We start from the raw sequence: 17,813 nt of genomic DNA, 5'->3' as shown, positions 1-17,813 counted from the left end.
GTCTGTGTCTGTGTGTGTGTGTGTGTGTGTGTGTGTGTGTGTGTGTGTGTGTGTGTGTGTGTGTGTGTGTGTGTGTGTGCGCATGTTGGAGTGAATGAGTGAGTTAGCGTATGTTTGTGTTTGTGGAAGGAGTGTGGAGGTGTTGTGTATGCACAAGGGAACGCTGGTGTTTTGACTTATGTTTGTGTGTGGGGTGTGTGTGTCGTAGATAAGGTGATTATGCGTCCATGTTATGAATGATGCGGCGAGCATACGTGTCAGCTCTCGTTATAAACGAAGTTAGTGGCGCGTTCTCACATACCATACATTTGCAAGAGTGTGTGTGTGCGTGTATTATAAATTAGGCTGGAAGTGTGTGTGTGTGTGTGTGTGTGTGTGTGTGTGTGTGTGTGTGTGTGTGTGTGTGTGTGTGTGTGTGTTCACACCGAGATGGAGTGGCGGTGTGTTTCTCTCTCTCGGGAGGCCGGTCTGAGTGTCGCTCCATATTTAAAGTCTCCCGGCGCAAGACAGAGCCATACATCCACTAACCTTCCTCTCTCCCCCGGGCTTTGCCAAGATGGATGCCCCCTCTCTGTCTGTTCTAATCCACACACTATTTTTACCGCCTCCTTACAAATATACCCATCACACACACACACACACACACACACACACACACACACACACACACACACACACACACAGCCTTGCATTTGCCTACTCTGGGCTAAGTCAGGAGTAGGGGGAATGCATGGAGGTTCAGGCTTTGTGTATGAAAATGCCTGGCCTTGACCTTGTTAGCATGAAAGGGATGAATCAGAGATGTAGGATGGCTTGTCAGTGTGGATTTCGACATGGCGGGAGATGCCGATGCTCACTCGAAAGCTCATTTGGATCTCAGGGTCGCTGGCATAAGGGTGTTCTCGTGTGTGCATAATATTTGGAAATCGGTGGTTAAAAAGATGCATGCTTTTGCATTGGCGTGTGTGTGTACCGAATGGGGTGTTACTGCTCCTACAGTCATGTCTGTATGTGTGTGCGTGTGTGTGTGTGTGTGTGTGTTAGCTTCTCGTTGTCTGGTGCCCTAAATTCTTCAGCATGGAATCGGTAAGTTTAAAATTGAGTGTTGCAAGATTCCTAAGCATACCGTTTGTGTCTGTTGATGACGCATCCTTGATTTCAATGGTTCTGCTCAAACCTGGTGGAAACGCAGGCTGGTTCACCAGATGGCATCAAGGTTTAAGGAACTGAACCGGTTCAAGAACCCGTTATTTTAAAAGGGTATTAGAGGGGGGAGAACATTGTCCGGTTCTTCTGTTCTCTAACTTGTCCCCATAGATTATGAAGGCATCATCTAGAACCTTTTGTGCTCTGAAGAATTCCCTTTGCTTTGGTTTTCTGCATCTACGAGAACTGAATTTGCCATCAAGTCTTCTGTTTTTGCATTCTGGTTAGAAGCAGAACAGTTAGAGCATGGCCAATGAGAATCTTTGGTACAGAAGTGAATTACATGACCAATGAAAATCTTTGACGCAGATGTGAATTCCTTCACCAATGAGATCTTTGGCGCAGACAAGAATTACATGGAAGTTTTTATCAAGTAGGATCAAAAATGTTAACATGGATAGCTTTGTTGATGGATTGTTCTCCATTTCAGGAGTTGTATTACTTCTGTACAACTGTCATAAAGGTGATTTATAGCTTGTGTTCAAATTAGGGGTGGGGGGAAAAATAGATTATTCGATTTTTCTCGATTCTCTCTAAAACGATTCTGTCTCGATTCAGAAAAGTTCATAATCGATTTTGTAATAATAAAAAAAAAATGTTTATGTTGAAATGCAAGCTGCATTGATTATTGCATTGTTCATAGAAAGTCAAAATTGTGACAAGGAAAAGCTTTTTCTCTAATTTTATGTTGAAATGCAAGCTGCATCGATTATTGCATTGTTCGTGGAAAGTCAAAATTGTGACAAGGAAAAGCTTTTTCTCTAATACAAAATAGAGAAGATAATTCATCTGTTGATTTTCTTTAATTATTAAACACAAAGTAGGAATTGTAGCAAAGCAAAATCGAATGTTTTAAAAGTCGAAATGCATCGATAATCATTTTATCGGTTTAGAATTGATAATCGATAATCAGTTTAGAATCGATAATCGGTTTAGAATCGATAATCGGTTTAGAATCGAATCGTTGACCTCTGAATCGGAATCGAATCAGGAGGTGCCAAGAGATTCCCACCCCTAGTTAAAATAGACTGGTGCATGGTGAGGATCTGTGGCATGACAACATGGCCGTCTCATGACAACATGGCTGTCTCATGACAACATGGCCGTCTCATGACAACATGGCCGTCTCATGACAACATGGCCGTCTCATGACAACATGGCCGTCTCATGACAACATGGCCGTTTCATGACAACATGGTCGTCTCATGACAACATGGCTGTCTCAGGCCTTTATTCTCCAGTGAGGTAGAGATTCCAACCTAAAAGGGTTTGATTCTGCTTAGACCATATTAGATGAAGCAGCCATTGACTTCAGCAGGACTGACTCTGATTCCCCGGCTTCTGAGGGTATGGAAATGAGGCCCAGGCATTAATATGTATGGCCATATATATGCGCTGAGCGGAGACGCGGCACCTGTAAGGTCAATTATATAATTTGGCATTATTTATCCTGCTTTAAAAGTCAGAAGTGAATCCACTACATATTTCCCTCATAATGCTCGTAAATTTGCTTTATCGCCCCGGGTTGAAGAGGCTGTCAATCAAGATTAGATGTCTTAATGCGCCCACTCAAGGAAGCTCTGATGGGAAAGGTGCGGGGGGGAATAGCGGCTGTCTGCAGAGTCTGCTCCGTCCATGTTTTAGTGGTTTTAGTTTGTGGGTGGGGGTGTGGGGGTTGGTGTGGGGGTTGCTAATTGAGTGGTGGTGCGTCTGGGCGTTTCAAGAGTGCTTTCAAAGAGAGAGGCCATGTACTGTTTCTGCACAAGGTGAAAGTCAGGTCACAGATATATTTTTTAACATTGCGAACTTCTGTGTGTGTGTCTGTGTGTGTGTGTAATATTATATAGAATTTCCATCTGTCAGCTGGTGTGGATGTGTGTGTGTGTGTGTGCGAGCAAGAGATGGAAACGAGAGAAGGAGAAACTCACTTTGACATTTACATGTGCACGTTTGTGAGAATGTGTGTGTGCGTTTGATAAGGAGACCTTTGAAAGAACAGAAGATGACATCAGTAGAAGTTGTGTCAGCCAGTTGAAGGACTAAAGTGTAAAAATAGACTTGATGGATAGGTCTCCTTTCACGTCCTCACTCTCTGTTCACTCAGCATACGTGTCTGTGCGTCTGTGGGTCTGTGTCTGTGTGTGTGTGTGTGTGTGTGTGTGTGTGTGTGTGTGTGTGTGTGTGTGTCTGTGTGTGTGTGTGTGTGTGTGTGTGTGTGTGTGTGTGTGTGTGTGTAGGCATGTCCTTGAGTTGTATAGAGTCCTCTAAAGGGCCTGCGTGTGTGAATCAGCATTTGTATGTACTGTATGTGCAGATTAGTGTACATTTCCATGTGTGAGAGACAGTCAGTTGAATTGACATTGAACATTCATTATTGCGGGTCTGAAGCATGTTAGGGAGTCAGGAAGGAGCTATGAAAACCCATGTGTGTGTGTTTGTGTATGTGTGTGTGTGTGTGTGTTTGTGTATCTGTGTGTGTGTGTGTGTGTGTGTTTGTGTTTGTGTTTGTGTATCTGTGTGTGTGTGTGTGTGTGTGTGTGTGTGTGTGTGTGTTAGGGAGCCCTAGGGATTTGGATTGTTTTACTTCAAGTGGAGTAGATTGTGTATATATAATAGGTGTTTGTGTGGGTGTGTGTGCGTGCATGCGTGCGTGCGCGCGCGTGTGTGTGTGTGTGTGTGTGTGTGTGTGCGTGTGTGCGTGTGACCGTCTTTGAACCATTTCTTTGGGCTTATCTGCACTGTGGAAGTGTTCTAGCCCTGACAACCCGGTCTTCTTTTTGCTTACTTCTTCATGTCAAAAGTTCAGTCAGTCAGTCAGTGCTGCAGTGTCACACCAAAAGTTCTGAAGAAGAGGAGGGTGGCTGTGGGGGGGGGGGGGGGGGGGGGGGGTGATGGGGAGCAGAAGAGAGAGTGTCCTGTTGGGAGCCCCACCCTTGCTTCATCCTCAGGCTTGCGCTCTCTCAGGCATGGAGAGCAGGAGCCCTCTAATGGCCACTGTGTGGAACTGCAGGCAGCCCGTCCTCAGCTCCTGAGGGAAAACAAGAACAGGAGGAGCACCTAATGGTTTGAGAGACGGAAAACGGGGGGAGATAGGAGTGAGAGAGAGAGCGAGAAACAGAGGGATGGAATGTGTTTGAGAGAGAGAGAGACATGAGAGAGTGAGATCTCTTGGGTGTTGTGTGGTTATGTGCTGTGTGTGTGTGTGTGTGTGAGTGTGTGATCTCTTGGGTCTTGTGTTGTTTATGTGCTTTGTACTGAACAGGCATGGAGAGAGAGGACGCCTCTGTCAGACAGCACAACAGATCTGGAGTGTTGTTTCTCCTCATGGCCTATTGAAGCTGGGGGAGACAGATCAGAGTAGGAGTGTGCCTGTCTGTCTGTCCGTCTGTCTGTGAGAGAGAGAGAAGTGAGATGGTGTGTGTGTGTGTGTGTGTGTGTGTGTGTGTGTGTGTGTGTGTGTGTGTGTGTGTGAGTGTGAGTGAGAGAGAGAGAGAGAGAGTAACAATGTGTGTGTGTGTGAGAGAGAGAAAGACTGTGTCAGAGAGAGAGAGACAGTAAGACTGTGTGTGAGCGAGAGAGAGTATGACTGTGTATGTGAGACAGAGAGAGAGAGTGTGTAAGACAGTGTGTGAGAGAGAGAAAGAAAGAGAAATAATGTGAGTGAGTGAGCGACAGAGTGAGTGAAGGAGTGAATGTGCATGCGTGCGTGAGAGTATGTGAGCATGTGTGTAAGTATGTGTGTGAGCATGTGTCTGCTATCCAAGACATGTTTGTGGTGTTTGAAGTGTTGATGGTGGTCGGGTGGGGGACTGCCTTCTCCTGGGATTTCATGTTTCCTTCAGACAGCCAAGCGTGACAGAGTCTTTGCTGTCTGCTGCCGCAAGTCCACTGTCTGATGGTCTTTGCAATGAGTCGTGTGTGTGTGTGTGTGTGTGTGTGTGTGTATGTGTGTATGTGTGTATGTGTGTGTGTGTGTGTGTGTGTGTGTTCCTCCTGGGATGTCAAAGCAGCGTGGGTTCTGTCTCATTAGTTCCTATATTTCCCGTCCGCAATTTTGTTTCTTTCCCCCTTTTTTGTTTTGTTTGGTAAGAAGACTATTTTTACCCAGACTGCTTTCTCTGAGGCTGTCTGAGCCGTCGCCTTGAAGTGAATCTGCAGTGATCTGTCACCAGTGCCATGAGGAGACCAAAGACTGACCCATACCAGACAAACTCTCCCTCACCCCAACTAGACACCCGCAGACACACACACACACACACACACACCACAAAGACAGACAAATACCCAATTGTATAAATCTTTTATATATTCATTTATTTTTGCTGCCTGACATCATACCAGTAGCTTTAAATGCCTTCAGGCCATTATTTGACAGGCTGTGACAAACACAATAGAATCAAACCCTTTTCTTTGTGTGTGTGTGTGTGTGTGTGTGTGTGTGTGTGTGTGTGTGTGTGTGTGTGTGTGTGTGTGTGTGTGTGTGTGTGTGTGTGTGTGTGTGTGTGTGTGTGTGTGTGTGTTAGTTGTAATTGCCCGCTTGTGATATGGTGCTGAGATGTCAGGGTGCTATCTTGGAGACGACTGCATCCTGCTGTGTGTGTTTTTGTCTGCTCCCTGTTGTGACTGGTGACTCTGTGTGTGTGTGTGTGTGGATGTCTCAGAGTGAAAGAGAGAGAGAGAGGAGATGGCCCCCCACCACCCAACTCAGTTGGAGAAAAGTAGCAGTAATCTCCCACTGTTCTGCTGTCCATCAGACACACATAAACACACACAGACACACACACACAACACTTTCATACTCTCACACTCACAAACAGTTAAACACACACACACACACACACACACACACAAAACACTTTTGTATACACCAGTAGCATAAATTACGCGCAACAATCAGAGTGAAGGCACCACCACCCATAGCTTGAGAGCCACAAGAACTATCCTCTCACACACACACACACTCAGATTGTGCGTGTTTGGGTCCATGTGTGTGTCACCCCACCCCGGAGCGGAAAGGGGTGGACATGGTGCGCTGATGTTTGCCTTCTCACCCTCTCTCTCTATTTGGTTAATGTCCCGTCAGACACATGCACACACACACACATACAGTCGTGGCCAAAAGTTTTGAGAATGACACAAATATGCATTTTCACAAAGTTTGCTGCTTCATTGTCTTTAGATATTTTTGTCAGATCTTACTACGGAAGACTGAAGTATAATAGCAAACAGTGTCACTGGCTTTTATTGGCAATTACATGAAGTTAATGCAAAAAGTCAATATCCTCCGAGAGCCACTTCTCCCAACCATCCAGGAACAGTTTGGTAATGAACAATGCCTTTTCCAGCACAATGGAGCACCTTGCCATAAGGCAAAAGTGATAACTAAGTGGCTCAGGGAACAAAACATAGATATTTTGGGTCCATTGGCCAGGAAACTCCCCAGACCTTAATCCCATTGAAAACTTCAATGGTCAATCCTCAAGAGGCGGGTGGACAAACAAAAAAATAATAATTCTGACAAACTCCAAGCATTGATTATGCAAGAATGGGCTGCCATCAGTCAGGATGTGGCCCAGAAGTTAATTGACAGCATGCAAGGGGCGGACTGCAGAGGTCTTGAAAAAGAAGGGTCAACACTGCAAATATTGACTCTTTGCATGAACTTCAACTAATTGTCAATAAAAGCCTTTGACACTTATTAAATGCCCTTAATCATACTTCAGTCTTCCATAGTAACATCTGACAAAAATATCTAAAGACACTGAAGCAGCAAACTTTGTAAAACTGTAAATTTGTGTCATTCTCAAAACTTTTGGCCACGACTGTACACACATTCATGTGCTCACACTCACAAACAGTTACACATTCGCACACACACACAACACACAACTCCCTCTCTCCTCTTTGCTGGAGTAAATGTCACGTCAGAGACACGCACGCACACACACACACACACACACACACACACACACACACACACACACACACACACACACACACACACACACACAAAAACACCCTTTCTGCTGGAGTTAATATCTGGTCAGAGCATCAGGGAGAGATATTATGAGCTCTTAGGCCTTTGAAGCCTCAAACACTCAACCTCCTCCCTTTTGTTGTGCCGATAATTCGACAGATCATTTCGCCTGTGGGATTTGGTTTCGACACTCAGAGTGGAAATGGCACCATGGAAGAGCACAATGCATAGGGCAGATAGGCTTTGAGCGCCACATACGCCCACCATCAGCTCAGGGCCATTCATTGGTTAAAGCTGCCCCTTAGAGAGCAGTGTGGGTACAGTATTGGTTTAGGCTGCCCCTTAGAGAGCAGTGTGGGTACAGTATTGGTTTAGGCTGCCCCTTAGAGAGCAGTGTGGGTACAGTATTGGTTTAGGCTGCCCCTTAGAGAGCAGTGTGGGTACAGTATTGGTTTAGGCTGCCCCTTAGAGAGCAGTGTGGGTACAGTATTGGTTTAGGCTGCCCCTTAGAGAGCAGTGTGGGTACAGTATTGGTTTAGGCTGCCCCTTAGAGAGCAGTGTGGGTACAGTATTGGTTAAAACTGCCTTTTAGAGAGCAGTATGGTATTGGTTAAAGCTGTAAATAGTGTGTATGGCTATAACTGCAGGAGTGTGTGTGGCTGTAACTGTAATGTGTGTGTTCTCTTGTGGTGCAGAGTGCAGTGGTTGAGTTGAGCATGTGCGTTCGTGCATGTGTGTCTTAGCACAGTATTGAGATCCTGGCTTGGTGTGTGTGTGTGGGTGGAGCGTGCTGATCAACTGATCAAAGGTGTGTTCTGACACCTCCGCTAATGCAGGCAGCGCTAGGGAATGTCCCAGGAGTCTCTTCAGGCCAGCCTTTCTCTCCAGGAGGGCAGCTCTCATCTCTCCTCCTCTCCTCTCTTCTCTCTCTCTCGCTCTCTCTCTTGCCCTCTCTCTCTCTCCGCCCCCTCTCTCTCTCCACCCCCCTCCTCCATCTCTTACTCTCTGTCTTTCTCTCCATTAAATTCACTCATTCTATAACTCTTCAGTGGCCATGACCACTTCAAAGACAGTTGTGTTTTCAACGTACAGAGTAAAAAAAATAATATATACAGTACTGTGCAAAAGTTTTAGGCAGGTGTGAAAAAATGCTGTAAACTAAGAATGCTTTCAAAAATGGAAGTGTTAACAGTTTATTTTCATCAATTCTTCATAAATGAACAAAATGCAGTGAAGGAACAGAAGAAAATTCTAAATTAAATCAATATTTGGTGTGACCACCCTTTGCCTTCAAAATAGCATCAATTCTTCCAGATACACTTGCGCACAGTTTTTGAAGGAACTCGGCTGGTAAATTGTTCCAAACATCTTGGAGAACTAACCACAGACCTTCTGTGGATGTAGGCTTCCTAAAATTCTTCTGTCTCTTCATGTAAACCCAGACAGACTCGATGATGTAGAGATCAGGGTTCTGTGGGGGTCATACCATCACTTGCAGGACTTTCTGTTCTTCTTTAAGCTGAAGATAGTTGTTAATGACATTGGCTGTATGTTTGGGGTTATGTTCCTGCTGCAGAATACATTTGGTGCCAATCATACGCCTCCCTGATGGTATTGCATGATGGATTAGTATCTGCCTGTATTTCTCAGCATTGAGGACACCATTCATCCTGACCAAATCTCAAACTCCACTTGCAGAAATGCAGCCCCAAACTGGAAAGGAACCTCTACCATGCTTCACTGCTGCCTGCAGACTCTCATTATTGTACCTCTCTCCAGCCCTTCGGCGAACAAACTGCCTTCTTCTACAGCCAAATATTTCTAATTTTGACTCATCAGTCCAGAGCACCTTCTGCCATGTTTCTGCACCCCAGTTTCTATGTTTTCGTGCTTAGTTCAGTCACTTGGCCTTGTTTCCTTGTCGGGGTAGAGCTTTTTGGCTGCAACTCTTCCATGAAGTCCACTTCTGGCCAGACTTCCCCGGACAGCAAATATCTGTACCTGGGTACCACTGGTTTCTGCCAGTTCTGAGCTGATGCCACTGCTTGAAATCTTCCGATTTCGAAGGTAAATAAGCTTGATGTGTTTTTCATCAGCTGCATTAAGTTTCCTTGGCTGACCACTGCGTCTACGATCCTCAACGTCTTCTTCAAAAGAGCTTGAACTGCACATTTTGAAACCCCTGTCTGCTTTGAAATCTTTGTCTGGGAGAGACCCTGCTGATGCAGTATAACCACGTTGTGTCTTGTTGCTGTGCTCAGTCTTACCATGTAAATGGATAAAAAATAAACATTTATTGTTTACATTTTTCAAAGCATTCTTAGTTCATAGCATTTTTTCACACATGCCTAAAACTTTTGCACAGTACTGTATATGTTCAAATGTCCAAACAGAAAGATGTAAATATAGAAGCAGAGCCCTGGCAGACATGACACTTGCATTTGTGCCGGTGCCTCTGTCTCTCTGACGTGGACGTATTTTGTCTGTTGTCTTGTCCCGGACACACACACTTGATGTACTGTGACCTTGCAGAGTGTGTACACACCCCTTACATGAGCAGGCAGACTCTCACTTTACACACGCTGGACAGAACAGAAAAGGGAAGAGAGGGGGATGTTGAGTGCATCTAATGGGCTCTCTGCCCAAGGCACAGGGACCTGGCTGCCTTTAGGCTCATTTAGAGAGGAGGAGAAGAACTGAGATGGAGGGAGAGGGGAATAAAGGGGGGGGGTGCTCTGATGGAGAGAGAGGGGAATAGAGAGAAAGAGATAGGAAGAGCCCTCTGATGCTTTGGCTTTTATGGCCAATTTCACTTTGCCAACTTCACAACAACCTTGTCTTGTTTGTAGTTTGTGTGTGAGCGTGTGTGTATGCGGGTGCATGTGTGTGCGCACACGTATGTGTATGCGTGCCTGTGTGTCTGCGTGCGCGTGTGTGTTTGCATGCGTGGGTGCACGTCCCATCCCTTCATGACTGAAACATCCATTTGTGTGTGTGTGTGTGTCACAGGTGCAGCGCTCGCGGAACAAGCAGATGCGGGAGATGTTCCCCGAGGGTTTTGGGATCCATCACGCAGGCATGCTGCGCCCGGACCGGACCCTGATGGAGAACATGTTCTCCAGGGGCTACCTGAAGGTTCTCGTGTGCACCGCCACACTGGCCTGGGGAGTCAACCTGCCCGCCCATGCTGTCATCATTAAGGTAAGACGTGTGTGTGTGTGTGTGTGTGTGTGTGTGTGTGTGTGTGTGTGTGTGTGTGTGTGTGTGTGTGTGTGTGTGTGTGTGTGTGTGTGTGTGTGTGTGTGTGTGTGTGTGTGTCTGTCATACTGTGTGTCATAATGTGTGTCATACTGGTGTGAGTGGTTACTCTGCCTGCCCACGCAGTCATTAGGATTAGACGTGTGTGTGTGTGTGGGCAGTAGCATTTCGGTGTTACTAATAGCCACACTTGCACTGGGAGTCAACCTGCCCATTTAGTTTAGACGTGGGTGTGTGTGTGTGTGGGTGGTGTGTGTGTCTGTGTGTGTGTGTGTGTGTGTGTGTGTGTGTGTGTGTGTGTGTGTGTGGGTGTGGGTGGTGCCTAAGCTCCAACTCCTTGACACAGACATGACCATGATAGGAAACATGTTCACACATGCTGTCAACATTGGCTTGTGCTCCCGCCCGCCTCCCCCACCCTGTGGTCTCCAGGGCACACAGATCTACGATGCCAAGCGGGGCGCGCTGGTGGACCTGGGCATCCTGGACGTGATGCAGATCTTCGGGCGCGCCGGTCGGCCACAGTTCGACAAGTATGGCGAGGGCACCATCATCACCACCCATGACAAACTGAGCCACTACCTCACACTGCTCACCCAGCAGAACCCCATTGAGAGCCAGTTCCTGCAGAGCCTCGCAGACAACCTCAACGCAGAGGTGAGCGCACACACACATATATACACACACACGCACACACACACACACACACACACTCACAGACACACACACTCTCAAGATGATGGCTCAAACCCAAAATGAACGCACAAACACAGTGACACAGGGCACATGTATGCACACAAACGCACACACAGAGAGTGACACACACTCATCAAGATGAAGGCAGAAACACATAAAACACACACACACACACACACAAACACACTAATAGTTGAACTGTAAAGGTGTAAATCACTTTGCAACACTTTGCAACTTTGCAACACATCAAAGTCACAAAAACAGGCAAATTGGCATGCACACACACACACACACACACACACACACACATAAACACACATGAACATACATAAACCCCCCCCCACACACACACACACACACACAGACGAACATAAAGAACACCCACACGCACATCACACACAAACGCGTATGTATGCACAGTGTTTTGTTTCAATTCCAAAGTGCCTAATGTGTTTCTGTAATACCTTGAATAATGTCTCTATTCATTTTGTAATAACAGCATTTCTGTGCCACAGGCCTGCAGTTATGGTGATGTGAGCAAAATCAGCAGTGGCCATCTGGTTGCCTGCTAGTCTAGTGACTGACCACTGGGTGGCTGCAGCATAGTGTTCACTCCCAGTGGAGCTGACAAGATATGCCACCAGGTGGCGCCAGAGGACAAGAATTAGAAGTCTCCTTTTTGTGGTAGAGGATTCAGTGTTGTTAGACGGAACATGACTTTAGGATACTTGGCTGTATAAGTCGGTAAGCACACTGTCTTTCTCCTCTCTGGTGCTCCCTCGTTCTTCAGGTGGCCCTGGGGACGGTGACGAATGTTGAGGAGGCGGTGAAGTGGCTCAGCTATACCTACCTGTTTGTGCGCATGAGGGCCAACCCATTGGCCTACGGCATCAACTACAAAGCCTGCCAGGTACCTCACAAACTCTCACCACACACACACACACATGCACACACACACACACACACACACACACACACACACACACACACACACACACACACTCACACACACACACATACATACACACAAACACACACACCTGTCTTACCCCAGTTGCAGCCTGTCCTCACCAGTTTCATCTTACCCTCCGTAGACTCCATATGATCTCTCTGTGAGCCGGGCAGGCCAACCCACTCTCCGTACACTTCCCTCACACTGCCTAGTCTTTTTCTAACAATCTGCCCTGAAACGTAGTCTCAGTTGATCTGGGTACTCTTAGTGGAACGAATGAGAGAAGAAAAGAGATGTGTAATAGGTTTGATATTTAAGGGTAAGCATCTCGTGTTGGGCTTGATATGTGGTGTGCAGCACGGCGCTGTCTATGTAACCACTTAACTGCCTGGGTAGCGTTAGACCTGTGTGTGTGTGCGTGTGCGTGTGTGTGTGTGTGTGTGTGTGTGTGTGTGTGTGTGTGTGTGTGTGTGTGTGTGTGTGTGTGTGTGTGTGTGTGTGTGTGTTAGACCCGTGCGAGCTAGAGTGATTACTGACGGCCATGCTCACGCATGCACTGTAATTACAGTCACAGGAAGCGGACAGTTATGTCGTTTCTTTTTCTCCCTCACTGGCATTATGACATTATGTACAAAATTAGAAGCTGAGAGGTTCAAGTGTTTTCATTAAAGGAAAATAAACAAGCTTGAATGGTGTTACCGGGCAGGTTAATTCATCCAAGGCAGGTGCAGATCAGACTAGAGAGTGAAGTCTGGACCACCGCCTGAATGTTTAAAGGATTGCCCGTCGGCATTATAAACAAGCCAATAGAGTTTCATTACAAACATGGTGGCAATACGGAATCTCTAATGACAACCCCTTTTTAAACTCTTTTGTGACAAGTGGGAGAGCACACGGCAGAGTCATTGTTGGGCAAGTAATGAGTACGTCTCAAGTCCTAACGATGAAGTCCCGAGTCAAGTACCAAGTCAGGGCAGAGAAGTCCCAAACTAAAGTCCAAGTCTGAGTGCTTAACCTTATGATTCAAGCCCCGAACAAGTCATGGTGCACTCTTCGACTCATTTAATTCTCTTGCATCCTTGCCTGCAGAGTAACAGCTAGTGTATTAAATGAGCAGAAATGGTGAATGCCTTTTAAAATGTTTATTCTTTTAAAATAAACTTTTGAAATGAGAGGCTGATTAAACTGCATGGTTTCAAATTAACACATATTATTAAACTGTTGACTTTAAATTAAAATGTTTTGAAGGGCTAATGATGATAAGCAACCCAAAGGCTAACAAAGTTTTCTTCATTTTCTCACTGAGTGTTACTAAATACTGACTTTGATCCATTCCAACAGTCATGGTAATGAATCAACTTGAATTGAGGGGGTGAGTAAGGTTGTATGAGGTGAGTGAATGAATGAGTGAGGTGTGTCTGGTGATTGAAAAATTGAGTGAGGTCCATGTGGATGAGTGAGTGAGTGAATGAATGAGTGAGTGAGGTGTGTGTGGGTGAGTGAATTAATGAGTGAGTGAGGTGTGTCTGGGTGAGTGAATGAATGAGTGAGTGAGTGAGTGAGTGAAGGAATGAGTGAGTGAGTGAGTGAGTGAGGTGAGTGAATGAGTGAGTGAGTGAGTGAGGTGAGTGAATGAGTGAGGTGTGTGAATGGATGAGTGAGCTGAGTGAAGGAATGAGTGAGTGAGTGAGTGAGGTGAGTGAATGAGTGAGGTGTGTGAATGAATGAGTGAGGTGTGTGAATGAATGAGTGAGCTGAGTGAAGGAATGAGTGAGTGAGTGAGTGAGGTGTGTGAATGAATGAGGTGTGTGAATGAATGAGTGAGGTGTGTGAATGAATGAGTGAAGTGTGTGTGGGTGAGTGAGTGAATGAATGAGTGAGGTGTGTGTGTAGGCAAGTGAGTAAATGAATGAATGAGTGAGTGAGGTGAGGTGAGTGAGTTGCTTTTACAGTATGGATGTGTCAGACATTTGTGCGCGATGAGGACGTAGTATTATGGCTAAGACCCTGATAGCCAATGACCAGATCAGACTGTCACAAGAGCTTTTTGTTAAGGGTGTGTTGGATTCAAAAACTCTGCTCCTTGTGTCCCCAAAAACTCAGAAATGTTTTTGTGTGGATCACAAAAAATGATCCATTGCATCTTAAAGAAATAGTAGAAAAGGTTTTTTCAAAGCTGTTTAAACTGTCTAGTTTTAGAACTCGAGTTAAGTGTTTAAAGCTTCTAAGCCGGTACCTGAGTAATCAGTTCTGTAGTGTAGTGAGCGGTGGAGGCCCGAGCATTCTTGTTCTATTTCTACAAGGCGAGTCTTGGTTAGTTTAGCTAGAGTAAACTAGACCCATATGCCACAGTCCCTCCAGGATCTTGCAAGGGTTTGTGGTGGTTGTTGTGACCAAAAGTGAGTGAATTTGCCGTGGGCTGATAAATTGTACAAATTGTTGCGATTTTGAGTTAATTTGATCACAATTAATGCAAAAATTCCATTACTTTTGCAAATAATAGAATAAAGGACAATTGCAACCCGCAATTACGGGAAATTCTTGAATTTGCCCAAGCCTACAAAATCCTGGAGGGACTGATCACACTAGCTCTTGCTAGCTTAATCCATGGCTTACCAAAGATGACTGCATGGATAATTAGGCTTAATTTAGGGGTCTTTGTGCAGCCCTAAGTGTTGAACAAAGTTGGAATGTTGTTTCTTCACCATCTGTAATGTTGGTCCCGCATGTTTTACATGTTGCCATCTGTTTGCCATTTATAACAGTGTAGTCTTTGAGACCCAATCCAATAACCCGAGGTACCATTTTTCTTGTCTGCCTGCGAGCCAGTGCTGGGCACGCAATGCTATCACTGTTCACAGGGGGCTTCACTGAAGTCCCATCTGGGCAAGAATATCAGGAAATAGCTGCACCTTTTTTTCAGGAGATAAATAAAATGTATAATTTGACCTATGAAATATGTCAAGTCATTACAAATCAACGCGGTAAAGTTCGGGTGTATAGAGTTTAAAGTATACAGCGTAAAGAGAGGTATCACCTACAGGCCATCCCCAGCCAAGTCCAGCAACCTGGACCAGCTAATCCTAGTTTCTCTGTAGTCTCTGGTGACTCTCTGACCTGTCTGCCCTAACCCCCCAGATGGACCCTGGGCTAGACCTGTACCGGAAGGAGCTGGTGGTGGAGGCCGGACGGAAGCTGGACAAGGCCCGCATGATCCGCTTCGAAGAGCGCACCGGGTACTTCCACTCCACTGACATGGGCCGCACCGCCAGTCACTTCTACATCAAATACAACACCATTGAGGTAAGACACCTCACACTTCTACATCAAATACAACACCATTGAGGTAAGACACCTCACACTTCTACATCAAATACAACACCATTGAGGTAAGACACCTCACACTTCTACATCAAATATAACACCATTGAGGTGAGACACCTCACACTTCTACATCAAATACAACACCATTGAGGTGAGACACCTCACACTTCTACATCAAATACAACACCATTGAGGTGAGACACCTCACACTTCTACATCAAATACAACACCATTGAGGTAAGAGCTCACACTTCTACATCAAATACAACACCATTGAGGTAAGACACCTCACACTTCTACATCAAATACAACACCATTGAGGTAAGACACCTCACACTTCTACATCAAATACAACACCATTGAGGTGAGACACCTCACACTTCTACATCAAATACAACACCATTGAGGTAAGAGCTCACACTTCTACATCAAATACAACACCATTGAGGTGAGACACCTCACACTTCTACATCAAATACAACACCATTGAGGTGAGACACCTCACACTTCTACATCAAATATAACACCATTGAGGTAAGAGCTCACACTTCTACATCAAATATAACACCATTGAGGTGAGACACCTCACACTTCTACATCAAATATAACACCATTGAGGTGAGACACCTCACACTTCTGCATCAAATATAACACCATTGAGGTGGGACAGCTCAGACTTCTACATCAAATACAACCCCATTGAGGTGAGACACCTCACACTTCTACATCAAATACAACACCATTGAGGTGAGACAGCTCACACTTCTACATCAAATACAACACCATTGAGGTGAGACAGCTCACACTTCTGCTTATACATCAAAGACAGCCCCATTGAGGTGAGACAGCTCATACAGCCACGGCCAGTGCTGTGTGAGGGTGAGGTGTGTAGAGGTGGCTACAGAGGCTATGTCACCAGATTGCCTGACCTCAAGCAGGTCTCAGCAGAGTCCTGTAAACAGCAGGCACAACACGGTGCACTTCACAACACGGTGCACTGAACAAATGGTTATGGAACAAAACAGATGCAGATTAGTTTTAATTGGATAGGATTTATGAACTATGGCAAGTAACAGAACCTGAGTCACCTGCACACAAAGAGAATGGCTATGTTGTTGTCCTCTCCCCCTCTCTCTCTACCCTCTCTCACTCTCTCTTCCTATCCCCCTCTCCATATCCATCTCTCTCTCCCTCTATCCCCCTCTCCTTCCCTGTCTCTGTCTCTCTTCACATGACAGACGTTCAATGAGATGTTTAGCGCCCAGAAGACGGAGGCAGATATCTTGAGCATCGTGTCCAAAGCGGAGGAGTTTGAGCAGGTTAAGGTGAGTTGGACGGGAATCCACCGGGTCTGGTCTGCTCAGAGCCGAGGAGGAAGTGAGGCTGATACCCAGGCTTATGTCGGCACTCTGTTCAGACCACACTGACAGAGCTAGTAAACTTGAGCCGTAAAGTCATCACAATTTCACAGATTCACCCATGCTGGTCACATAACACAGTATTTCATTGTGTGTCTGTGTGTGTGTGTCTGTGTGTGTGTGTGTGTGTGTGTGTGTGTGTGTGTGTGTGTGTGTGTGTGTGTGTGAGATGATGTTTTGTCGGGTTAATAAGCCTTTGATGTGTGTGAACAGGTGCTTTAGGAGGGTACTGACTAAGAGCAGGTGATTGGTATTATTTATGTTTGATGATGTGTGCGGGGTCGGGGGGCTGGTGGTGTGGGGGTGTATGGTGGTGTGTGTGTTTGCAATTGGTGGCTGTCTGTGTGTGCATTTGATGCATATTTTCTGTTGATTATTTGTGTTTGATGGTTAAACATTGTGTGTGTGTGTGTGTGTGTGTGTGTGTGTGTGTGTGTGTGTGTGTGTGTCTGTGTGTGTGTGTGTGGTGTGGTGTGGTGTGTGTGTGTGTGTGTGTGTGTGTGTATAGGTGCGTGATGAGGAGACTGAGGAGCTGGAGAGGTTGCTGTGTGATGTCTGTCAGCTGCCCGCGGCAGGAGGGGTGGAGAACGGCTACGGCAAGATCAACATCCTCCTGCAGACCTACATCAGCCGCGGGGAGGTGGACAGCTTCTCGCTCATATCCGACCTGTCCTACGTGGCTCAGGTATGTATTCATACTGACACACACACACACATGCACACTGTGTATGCATGACCTTTGTTGAACTATAGGTTTCCATTGGCCGAGACTCAGTCAAACAGACACACACACACACACTTAGCGATGACGGCATACATTCATCCTTCATAAGGTGTGTCACACCACTGCAGTGTTCAGACACACAGACACTCCCACAGAGACACATTCATATTCACACACTCGCACTGGTTTCCGAAATGGTGTGCCTACACACATTGGCAGTCACTTTGGAACAAAGACACTTCCAGTTTACCAACAACT

General features: G+C 45.8%; 1 protein-coding gene across 1 annotated transcript in view; it reads left to right on the top strand.

The window, feature by feature from the left end:
• Window positions 1–17,813, top strand: part of ascc3 (activating signal cointegrator 1 complex subunit 3) — a 170,428-nt gene that overhangs the window by 102,413 nt on the left and 50,202 nt on the right. Inside the window, exons 15-20 of the mRNA XM_080857663.1 lie at window positions 10,193–10,384; window positions 10,874–11,098; window positions 11,928–12,047; window positions 15,228–15,392; window positions 16,652–16,738; window positions 17,340–17,516. Coding sequence (XP_080713789.1) covers window positions 10,193–10,384; window positions 10,874–11,098; window positions 11,928–12,047; window positions 15,228–15,392; window positions 16,652–16,738; window positions 17,340–17,516 — 966 coding nt within the window. The remainder of the gene's footprint in view (window positions 1–10,192; window positions 10,385–10,873; window positions 11,099–11,927; window positions 12,048–15,227; window positions 15,393–16,651; window positions 16,739–17,339; window positions 17,517–17,813) is intronic.

This window comes from Sprattus sprattus (genome assembly GCF_963457725.1).
Source record: "Sprattus sprattus genome assembly, chromosome: 19".
Taxonomy (NCBI): domain Eukaryota; kingdom Metazoa; phylum Chordata; class Actinopteri; order Clupeiformes; family Clupeidae; genus Sprattus; species Sprattus sprattus.
This window is presented reverse-complemented; position numbering and strand designations above follow the sequence as displayed.